This window comes from Typopeltis vanoorti, chromosome 18 (genome assembly GCF_054136105.1).
Source record: "Typopeltis vanoorti isolate ZY-2024b chromosome 18, IOZ_Tvanoo_1.0, whole genome shotgun sequence".
Taxonomy (NCBI): Eukaryota; Metazoa; Arthropoda; class Arachnida; order Uropygi; family Thelyphonidae; genus Typopeltis; species Typopeltis vanoorti.
In genome coordinates this window covers 109077716-109090105 of record NC_143566.1, presented here as the reverse complement: position 1 = coordinate 109090105, position 12390 = coordinate 109077716, and the positions used below count along the sequence as shown (strand labels likewise).

At 35.2% G+C, this 12390-nt stretch overlaps 1 protein-coding gene across 1 annotated transcript in view; it reads right to left on the bottom strand.

The window, feature by feature from the left end:
* Nucleotides 1-600: 600 nt before the first annotated feature.
* LOC150097052 (poly [ADP-ribose] polymerase 2-like) overlaps nt 601-12390 on the bottom strand; it is a 184641-nt gene continuing 172851 nt past the window's right edge. The window contains exons 12-13 of the mRNA XM_090407855.1: nt 6107-6231; nt 601-1095 (exon numbers count right to left, since the gene is read on the bottom strand). Coding sequence (XP_090263981.1) covers nt 942-1095; nt 6107-6231 — 279 coding nt within the window. The 3' untranslated portion in view covers nt 601-941. The remainder of the gene's footprint in view (nt 1096-6106; nt 6232-12390) is intronic.

Genomic DNA, 12390 nt, shown 5'->3' with positions numbered 1-12390 from the left:
TTTCATCAAAAAAAAACAAAGGTTACAGCAGAAGAGCTGCAGTCTGGTCCTTCACATAGGGAAGGTAACGAAGATGTGATTGTGGGGGACGATTTGGGTGATTATTCTTCTGTATTATAGTGGAAGTAACACACAGTACAGTTTTATAATAAGGTTTAAAAATTAAAATGACAGTATACTTATTACTGTTAAGTCCCTAACCCCTATAACTCTGTTAATGTATCGACTTACGTCCTTCTTGATGGAACAGAACCCCAACGTAAGTCGAGAGATGACTGTACATATATAAATGCAAATGTTGAAAATTTTGCAAAACTGGAACGTGGTTATTAATGGATCTTCCCATCACCATACATCACTATCCTATGTGCTATGCCATTAAAAAATTAGTTTTACCAATTAACAGCCTTGATATTTTCCATTATTATTATTGGAGAGGAGGAAAAGGGGGGGGGGGGGTCTCTCACAAAGTTATAATATAAACAGCAACATTCAACGTATTATACTGTTCTGGTATCCACAATAAGTCACAAATAATATCTCATGAAAGAGTGTCATCTATATTTCAGGTGTTGGTAGGTTGAAAAAAAAAAAAATTCCTACAAATAATTTTTTTTATTCAAGTAAAATAATATACAGAATTCAATAAAAACACCACTTAAAACAAAAGAAATTGAACAGCAATCTGAGCACCATAGCTATTTTGCTTTATAAACATACATACACCATGAAAACAAAGCTGCTTTAGTGTTTTTTTTTTTATTTTATTTCTGCACAACCTTTAAAAAAAAAATAGTAGTATCAGGATGTGATCTGTATTTTTAAAACGTGTAAAAACTTTATACACCTTATAGCAAAACAAACACCCTTTTGGTTCTTAATGTGAATTCAGAAAGATGAAAATACTATAGAAATCAGATACTCTGTTATAATAGTATATTTTACTTGAATTTAAATTGTAAGCGAATAAGGTATCGCATCTTAATTTGTCGAGTATCATAAACAATATATTCATTATAGTTGAGTGTATATCCCATTGGATTTCTGACATCGGTGTCTAGAGGCTTTCCAAAAGGAACATGAACATCACCTGGCCTGCAAATAATTAATCTTAATTAGATCAGATCAAAATGAGCAATCTGAATGCATACTATCCAAATTTGAAATTAGGATAATTTATTTTCATCTTGTTACAATGATCATTTCAAAAGTTCTGTACCATGCATGTGGGGCCAGTGGGATGGCATAACAGTTTCTGCTTTCATGTAAGTTGTAAGCCAGACTCTCGAGTAAAAACATAATGTGCTCATACTGTTTCTGGTGGGCTTGTTCTGTGAAATAAGACTTGGAAGAAGAATCTGATTCAGGTCTGATATTGAAGTCAGAGCTTTCATTTTGCATGACAGCACTAGGCCATATGCTCCACAAGAAGTGCTTGATCTTATGGAAAAATATGGGTGCATGCTTCCCACAATGTTCTGGAGGAAGTATTATAATAAAGATAGGAAACAGATTGAAGTCTGTTTACAAAGTTGAAACAGCCACTCTATGGCAATTAATTCACTACTGTTAATGAGTCTGGTGAAGTAATCTGACTTATCAACCATATCAACAAGGTTTGCTAACAGGAATATAAGATGTACCCAAATAATGGGTAGGACCAATAGGGTAAAATGATTATGCTGAAGGCCTTTAAATGTTTGGTTTAAGAACTTTTGAAATGACCCTTCTTATTTATGATTATCCAAAATATAACAATTTTTTGGTAATTTGCGATGGACCTTCACAATCATTTAGCTTTATTTTATATACAAATTCAATCTGTACAATCTTGTCTCGAGTGGGCTATTATAAATGTTAATGCTTCACATAGATTCAAATAAGCAGATTGTTTTACCAAGTTGACTACTTGTGTTATTATCAATAATAACACCTATGCCTCCACTTTATTTTTTTTTAAAAATGAGGACATTCAAAAATGGTAGTTTGTTATCCTTCTCAATCTCCAACATAAACTTAATCTTGGGATAGCAACTATTCAGGAAGCATACAAGATCTTCCTAAATCCTTAAAAGTGTGTTTCCAGTCAATTAAAACATTGTCCACATTTCACCATAGGGTTTAACCTATGAACACCAGCAACCTTAAACCTTATAGTTTAAGGTTGCTGGTGTTCCAAGATTGCATTTTCAAATTTCTCCATAAATAAATTGGCAATAAGAAACAATAGCAGGGAATCCATTACTGAACCATACTTTTGTAGGTAAAACTTTCCTTTCCAGGTAAAGAAGGAAAATTGCAGACAATGATGGTAGAAATATGTAATGTCTGGTGGAAAGAGGTCAGTGAGAATATCAACTAGAATATTAGTGAATAATGATATGTCCAGAGTGGCTAAAATTTCTGAAGGAGTGACTTAGCAGTAACTTAGGAGTGACTCATTTTGTATAGAAGCTTGCAGATATCTTAGTTCTTCAAAAATGTATTTGAGTGTCTGATGTGAGTCTTAAGGCGTGTTGATAAATACCTAGAGGCAGGTGGAAAGCTTCTTATCAGCTTTATGTATCCCATACAGTATAGGAGTGATGGGATTTAACACATCTGGTATGAAAATCAGTTAGTATAAAGACAAATACTATGAAATTAGCCAGGAACATTGAAAATAGCAGCTCCATCCTTAATGAAAATCTTTAGAGCAAGTAAAGCATTTCTACTATTTAGGCATTATTTACTTATTTACAACCTTAGCATATGGCTCACACATGAAAAGTTACATCACATTAATCCTTAATATATATGAACAGAATAATAGACATATGTACAATAATAAGACATAATAGTAAAAAAATAGCCACTCAAGAATAGGCTACACCTATATGTCTAGGTTGATTATCCAGTCAACTGCACTTGGCATAGCATGAATGAAGTCCGGCAGGTTTCCACTGTATGCATGTTGGGCACATTCTGCTGTAATATGATTAATTGTCTGGTGGAGTGATCCCAGTTGCACTTGGGTGAGGCAATCATGCCCCATTTGTAAAGGTGGTCTGCACATCTGCCATGATTGGTACTAAGTTTTTAGAGGTAGATCAAAACCCGAAGGCATCTGTGTTGGGTCCACTAGTCCACGGAAGTCCCCTGTTGAAGTGTTACATCAGGACTCTTTCCACTTCTCCTTCATGTTGAAACTTGTCTCTGCAAGATTTTTTTGCTGTTAAGATTGGAAGGTGCCTTGACTTTAGCCTGTTTATTTTTAGGGGTGGAATGTCTTCGTGGATCGGAAGATTTTGGATTTCCATGATTTTGCTGTATTCATGTAGAAGAAAGTTGGATCTGCGGATGTGTGGAGGTGGGATGTCGCTTAGCACTGGGAGCCAATAGGTTGGAGTTGATTTCACTGTTACAGAAATAAGGTGCATAGTGGTGTAAAGCTGAACATCAACCAAATACACATGGATGCTATTCAGCCATACAGGTGAGCAGTATTCAGCTGCAGAATAAATGAGACCAAAGCAGTGCAGTGGAGCGTTGTTGCTGAGGGACTCCAAGTTGTTCCACGTAGTTTTTGCAGTATATTGTTCTGTGTTTTTAACTTGGATGCTATGTTAACGAGATGTGGTTTAAAATATCGCGTTCTATCCAAAGTGATGCCTAGATATTTTGGGAATCTGTTGTAGTGGTTGAAGTAGACCAGAGTTCTTTGTTAGCCTGGTTATTGTTCAGGTGGAAGCATAAAACTTCTGCTTTGCTAGGATTTAGATGTAATATCCATTTGCTGAAGTATTCATCTAGGACTGCAAGGGCATTTGTGAGTGTATCTTCCATTGTAGTAAAATTGGTGTGTCTAGTGGCTAGAGCAATGTCATTAGCATAGCAAAACTTCTTGGAGGCTGTATTAGGCAAAAATCTGTGATGTATAAGTTAAAAAGGAGTGGAACCAGAACTGACCCTTGTGTTAATTCATTATTCAGTGTTCTTTGTTTACTTTTGTTCTTGTCCATACACACTTGGAACAGGCGGTTGCTTAGCATAGTGAAGGTGAAAAATTAAATATTGAAACAGATAACAGAATAAATAAATTGGTATTGTGGCAAGTTAATAAATGTGTATGGAATAGGACAGAAATCAGTCAAAACTTAAGATAGCTGTATACAAGACAGTGCCAATCAATTTTAACTTAACTGAGTGGTAGATTAAAACTAAAACATTTGATGAAAGACTGTAGACCACCACAGATATGAGAGTTCCGAGAAAAATTAGGACAGGGAACAGATGGCACAGAGAGCGTCTGTAGCTCAGTTGGTACAGACAAAGCTCTTTGGTTGTATAAACCTGGGTTCAAATCCCATCTAGGACACAAAGAACCTTTATTGAGGCTTTTCAACCGAAGGTGAAGTAGCCAGTCTCATATGGAGGTGGCAGGGTTTTTCCTCCCAGAAACTCAAGTTTTTTGTCCTGTAAACCAGCAAGTAGAACAAACACAGTTTACAGATGAAAGAATGCATATAGGTATAGTGCTAACTACGTTATCCTCAAATTACAGTTACAAAAGGTTGTGGGTACTTAGGCCTGTTAGAACCATTGATGATGAAAAGATAGCATCAATGGCAGAATCATATTAAAAATGGAGATATCTGAAAGGAACTTGACATTGATAACATTCAAGTATGTGTTACAGAGCTAATCTCAGATGGTAGGATCACAAACAGAACAGAAGAGGAAAGATCAGCAAAACAAGTTTTTTTTTTTTTGACAGAATGGCAGGAGAAAGACCAAGAGTACGACCAGGACATAGGTGAATTGATGAAGGTAGAAGACTGAAATATAAGTTCTGACAATATTGGAGCCCTGACAGATAACTCCTTTGGAGGGAATCAAATATTAATAGTTAGTTACACACGTAGAACAAATTTGAGTTTTTCAAGTGCTTTTTTTTTCTCTCTTAATGTTGCACGTTAAAACTGAAGTCTATAAAACTTTCTCTGAATGACAAAAACAGGATATAGTAAATGATAAAGGAATTTAACATACTCTTTATGTGCCTCAGTTCTTATGAAAGTTGAGATGTGTTGGGCTAAAGTTCTTGGTGCATGCCCTCAGTACATAAATTTTCCCAGCACATTTTTATGTGTCTGGTATTCATTTCCTACTCTGTGTTGGGAATTTTTAATAATAAGAAGTACCTGCTGAATTTTTATTCAGGACATGGACTAGTTATTACTAACACTATGTTCCAACATTAAGGCACACAAATTTACACAGAGAGAATAAAGTAGAGGTTTGCCTCTACTTACAAACTTTCAAGATATGAACAATTCATACTTACAAACACCACACAGGCTAATAAACTGCAACCTCAGTTCATTTAATGAATGCAGATCCCCCACGCTTATGAACATTTGAGGATGCCCAAGTTCGGCAAATTTCTCTGTACCTTATTCAGTGATACAATAAAATTATTGCTTTTCTTGCATCTGCAGTACGGCTGTATATTTCGCAAAAAAATCCCTTCCGATCTATTCCAAGTTTTTTTTAAAAAAAAATTATGTCCATCATGAATGCAAATATGAAAGTCTAGAGTTTATAGGATCGCATATTCTTCACTCCACCCCTGGATACTTATAACACAACACACATATAATATCACAGATGCGAGTTATTCATACTCCATTTTACAGTACCGAAAGTATTTTTATTCACACCTATTCTTTCTCTTCCTTATATTTGATATTCTTTACATCTTTTAGTAAATCAAGAGTACTGATATCAAATATATAAGTCTCTTTAATTATTATTTTTTAATATATTCTGAAAAAAACATTCCTTTTCATCTATCCCGGTCTCCTCAATGCGAGACTAGTTACAACAGAAGAAACCATTACGAAAAGTCCGACGACACACAGGAATGAAATTGCCGGTAAATTTGCTCACTTCAACAGATGGTTAGGTTCACGGTGAGCGAGCTATGATCCTCAACCTGAACTTGTTAAAGTCACTGGTTGCTAGAAATAAGTAGGAAAGCTAAAAAACATAACTGCTAATGTAATGAAAATAATTGTGAATTATCATAATTTTGATCATATGTAGTTATGGAGCTAATACTTACAACATTTTACTAAGTTTGGGATCTGGTGCCACACGTCCTAATCCTTTAACACTATGCTTGCCTGATGGTAAGTTAGCTGCATCATAATTTGAATCGACCAACTCATTACACTCCCCTAATGACACCTGCAAGAATAGCATTATAACATAAGACAATTAATTACATTTAAAAACTCTATATATTAAATAATATATATATATATATATATATGCCTGAGTTTTCTATTTTGTAGGATGTTGGATAAATGGACTTTTACTGTGCATATCTGTAGCAGTTGCTTAGTTCACACCAGAAGTACTGATAAATGTCTAACTTGTAGGTGACATTTCTTAAATATCAGCAGCTTAAATTTTCGTGCTGCTTCTATAATGTGATGCCCATCTATCTGCTATGGTATCAAAAATAAATCTCAACCAAATATAAAAAAACCCTGTTGTTTTGACATTGGAAAAGAAAATAAAAAAGGTAAAAATCTCAGCATACTTATGAAAAAATTTAATACATACTATCACATAAAATCTCCTTGTGACATACCTAAGTTTTTTTTTTGTAGAGTCCAAGAATAAAAAAGCCATAGTGAAACTTAATATTCATGCTCATACTCTTTACTCATATTCATCATCAAATTCCTGACATGAACCCTCAAGGGGTGTACAGGATATGATAATACTACATGAAAAATTTACATCACTACTAACTTCCTATCTACAATTTTCCTCCAAATCAGTCTGTTACTTGTCAAGAATCCAACATTATCAGATCTTATATTTCTATCGTCTAAGGCACTTTGTGCTGTATCAATCCACCTATATCTTGGTCTTCCTCTGGGTCATTTTCCTGCCAACTTGGTAGAGAACACTTGTTTTGCTAATCTTTCCTCTTCCATTCTGTTTCAGTTACCATACTACCTGAGATGAGCTCTGCTGATGCATTCCTGGACGCTGACAATGTCAAGTTCTTTCCTAATATCCTCATTTTTAATATGATATTGCCATTGATGCCATCTGTTCACGCCTCTAATCTTTCTCAGGACTCTCATATCTGCAGTCTCTAGTCTTTGGTCAAGTGTTTTACTTCTGACCCAGCTCTCAGATCTATAAGTTAAAACTGGTTTGAACTGTATTGTATAAAGCTAATTAAGTGTTCTGACTAATTTCTCTCTTATTCCATATGAATTTATTCAACTGACTTCCTACCATACCAGCTTTGTTGATTCTGTTGTCTATTTCTATATTTAATTTACCATCTTCACTAAAAATCGTGCCTAAGTAGCTGAAATCTTTTAATTCTTCCACAGGTTGTCCGTTCACAATGCAGTTGACATTTTCAATGATTCTGCCTATTTTCATTGTCTTTGTCTTTTTATTGCTGACCTTCATACCATATCTATTACAACAGTTATTCAATTTAGTCAGTGAATCTTGCAGACTCTTGTAGCGGATTTATTGATAAGTATAACATCGTCTGCATAAAGCAAAGAGCTGATATTAACATCTCCAATTTTGATATCATGTTTAATACCACTTTCCTTCATAATGTGATTCAATATCGATAATGAATAACAAAGGGGATAATGTACATCCTTGTCTCACACCAGATTTAACATTAAACCATCTTCCTGTATTTCCTTCAATTCTATCTGCTGACTTACAACTCAAATAGAGACTAGGTATTGCTTGATATAATGTCCCATTGATACCATATAACCGTAGCGAATTGAATAGCTTCTCTCTTGGCACCTTATCATATGCCTTTTCCAAATCGACAAAACTTAAATACAGATCTTTGTTATATTCCCATGATTTCTCCACTATTTGTCATAAAGTGAAGATCTAATCCTGACAGCCTCTATTTGACCTGAATCCAGCTTGTTCTTCACCAAGCTTTTCTTCCACAATTCTTCTCAACCGTTTTTCAAGTACACTTGCATAGATCTTGCCAGGAACACTCAGTAGGGAAATACCTCTGTAATTCTCACATTCAGTTTTATTTCCCTTTTTATATATGGGTAATATCAGAGCTCTACTCCAATCATTGGGAATTCGTCCCTCTGTCCAGGCTTTCTGAACTATGCAGTGCAGCCACTGTAAGACTTTTATACCACCATACTTCGGAATTTCTGGTCGAATATCATCTACTCCTGCTGCCTTTCCACATTTCAAGCCTTTGATGGCTTTTTCTACTTCAAGTATGGATATGTATTCCTGACTGTATGCCTGTTGAGTGTTTTTTACCACTGTGCTGTCATCACTGCTTGTTTCATTTAGCAATTTTTCGAAGTAATTACTCCATACTTTTTCTCCTGTTTTCATGTCACCTTTATCATCTCTAACTCCTTTTACAGCATTCTTTCCTCCATTTCTAAGCTTCTTCAACAACCTCCAGAATATCTTGCCACCTTCTTGATATTTATTTTCTATGTTGTTGCCAAAGTCCTCCCATGACTTTTCTTTAGCTAGTTTTACACAGTGTTTAGCTTTCTTATATTTGTCTCTGTATTCTCAAAGAGCACAAGCTGACTTATTTGCCAAGAACTTTTGATATGCTTTATTCTTTTCCTTCACTGCCTTTTTAACTTCCTGTGTCCACCATGGAGTTCTGATTTTTCTATCCTTGCAGACAACCTCACCACATGCCTCTCTGGCTGAATCAATCAGGATTTTCTTCAAGGCTTGCCACTGAATCTCTAAGGTTTGGTTCCTGTTCTCAAACTCTTTCATTTTTCCTTCAATAATCTTTGTGTATTTTAGTCTACAGTTCACATCTGAGAGCTGCTCAACTTTTATTCGCTTTAAAACCTTCTTACATGTTATTCTTTTCAATATGAAATTCAATTTTATCATGCTCAAGACAAAATAGGGATCGCTTCCAATTTCAAATCCTCTGTACACTCTGGTGTCCTGCACCAAACATCATTATCAACAATAACATAGTCAATGAGACTATTCTTATTCCTTGCTTCTTCTCTCCATGTGAATTTGTGCACATTTTTATGTTGGAACATGATGTTAGTAATAATCATGTTGTGAGCAGAAATCTAACAGTTATTTGCCATTATTATTAGCTTTGCTCTTTTCTCCAAATTTTCCCATAATATTTTTGTATGTCTGACAATCATTTCCTACTCTGCTATTTAGATCCCCAACAAGGACCAAATTTTCCTTTTTCATTGTGTCAGTTGCTTTTTCTAAAGAATCCAAAAATTCCCCCACTTCTACCTTAGTAGAACCTTCTGTGGGACCATAGGCACAAATAAGTTTCATTGTCCAATTCCCCATTCTGATATTTGCCCACATCACTCTGCTTGAGACTGCCTGCCATTCAAGAAGATTAGCCTCGTATTTTGTGTTGAATACTATTGCTACTCCTTCTTTTCCTTGATTGTCATTGGCTGAATATAACATTTTGTATTTATTGCTCAGAAAGATCTCACCAGTTTTTGTCTTTTTTGTTTCAGTCATCCCTATTATGTCGATCTGGTACTTATCTAATTCCTCAGCTAGCTCCATTTCTTTGCCATTTAGGCTTGTTATGTTGATAGTACCAATCTTTAACTCTGGTGATGTTGAGTTGGGGTGTGCTTTCAGATTTGTTCCAGTAACTGAGTTTTCGCTGTTAGCCCTGGCGAAAACAGCGGGTGCCTTGTTTAACCAGGCGACGCCCCAGCCAGCATGAAATTTTCTCATGTTGTACCATCATTTTGTATATTGGTTTAAGCCAATAAGAATACAATTTGGTCGGCTAAATCTCAAATTGCTAGATTTAAATAAAAAATTCACAAAGTATATTTAAGTCTGATATATTGAAAAGAAAATTAATTTATAAGAAAATGGAGATAATCATGAAGTTATGTACATTCTTGGATAGATAATTCAAAATAACCACAAAAATTAGTCCTAAGAGTCTGAAAAAAAAAACTTTTCAGACTCTTAGGACCAATTGTTTAATGGGCTACAAGAAAGACAATGCCATTAAAATTTCTTACTATGACAGTTTTTTTTAAAACAGCAACAGAGTCTGCTTAAAATTTTACAAGTTTCAATGCGGCTTGAATGCTGTATTAAAGCAAAGTACTCCAAGATATTTTGCTAAACTAATCACATTACTGTTTATTATTACTATTACCTCAGAGAGTTCACAGCTCAATTAGTAACAACAATGCCTTTTGACTGGATAGACCTGGGTTTAAATTTCATCTAGGATGAGATGGAATTTAAATCCAACTAGAATGAGAAAACAATCCTTTCCAAAAGGTTGTTTTCTCATTTGAAGGTGATGTATTGATCATATGGAGGTTACAAGGTGTTTCCTCCACCTTCTGGAAAGTCATGTTTTTCATCCCAAAAGGAAGAATAAGCCAACAGATACAGCAGACCAATTTTTTTTCAAATATATTTTCCACCTAAAGAAAGTTTTTTCTTGTAAACCTGTAGTACATTTGTATCAGGAAAGGCTCATGATTTTTCCCCTATATCTTTTTTCTTTTTTTATAATTATTTCTTATGTACTCCAGAACCACTGCTTTAAAGATCAAACACATGAAACTGTTTCAAGTCGCTTTAGGTCTCAAATTAGCAAGGCAGTTACTAACATACGTGCCCAAAGCAGAATTCAAACCCACAGAGAGAATATGATGATAATGACATATTCTCTAAGGACTTGGAATTTACATGAGACCATAAAGAATCAGACTTGCTTCTTGCATGTGATCCCACAGGAGATTCTACTAAGGAAAAGTAAAGGAATTTTTCCAGTCATCAGAGAGGGGGCTAACATAATGAAACAGTAAAAGCTAGTTCCTGTTGGAGATCTATGTTGGAAGAATTGAATATCAGAAATATAAAAATGTTCTGTGAATTAGAGAAAGAGCAAAACTAATAATCAGAACATATAATGTGAAAAGGCAACTTAAGTAGATGATATTTTATATACCCCTCTGGATGATTGAAGTTCTCATAGCATCTTTATGCAAAATGGAAAACAAAATTGAATGCAAATTCCAGAGGAATTCCCTACTGAGTTTGAAGGAAAGATATTTGGCTAAAAATATTTTCCATCCACAGGTATAAATCATTATTGGTTCATCAAAATTAAGAGTGACCATGTATGGCATATACAATTATATAAAGCAACTTTCCATTTCTCTCCTTGCAAGTTAGGCTCAATGGCCTGTCAAGACCAAGTAACTTTGCTTCTTTTTAAGTTATCTATGCATACTATTATGCTGTCAATCACATGTGATTTTCTGGTTGATTTTTTTTTTTTTTGGGGGGGGGGAACTGAAAAACCCATTATGTGGGCAAAGGGGAACTTGCAACCTTCATACAAGACCAGATAACTTGCCTTAAACAGAAAACTCTAATAATAGTTCTTTGCATCCTAGATGCAATTTGAGTCCTGATCTCCAGCCAAGGAAATCAACTGAGTTGGAGAGCCTTATAAGCAACTTTTTGAATATATCTGTTTCATGATAAAATAAATATTAATATTCATTGTGAGTGTTTGCTAGTTTTGCAAATACATATTACTAGGTATATCAGGAAATAAAATATATACAGGCTATATATACGTAGGCTGTTCAATAAGTAATAAGACTAATTTTACTGTGGCGAAACCACTTATTACAATGTTAATTTCTGTGGAATAAAGAAATGTTGCTATCTGTATTAACAAAAGAGGTTGATAAATGGCATATACGGGCTGATGTGCCAGAGTGTCACGTGACTAAACGCAAGCTTGTTTCGCCGCTACCAGTCTTCGAAATGGAAGCGTCCTTGGAACAGCGTTATGCGATTAAATTTTGTGTGCATTTGCAAAAATCGGCATCGGACACTTTTAACATGATACGTGAAGCTTTCCACGATGAAACAACGTTGAGGGCAAGTGTTTTTCGCTGGTATAAAACTTTTAAGGAAGGAAGGCAAAATGTGGAAGATCTTGAAAGTGAGGGAAGACCTTCAACGTCCATCATAGAGACAATGATCAACACAGCAGCAGCGATTATCATCAAGTACATCAAAAGGAAGCGTCCATTGCTGAAGAATGGCTTCTTATTGCACCACGATAATGCAAGCCACATACTGCTGGTTGTGTAGTGGACGTTTTGCAGAAGAACAACACAGATATCCTACCACACCCTCCTACAGTCCTGATCTCGCACTGTGTTTTGGCTGTTTACTCAGCTCAAGAAACCACTAAGAGGCCGCCATTTCGAAAGCAACAAAGCTTGTGTAAAAGCTGCGGAGGCGGTTTTGAAAGAACTCTCAAAAAACGGACTTTCACAT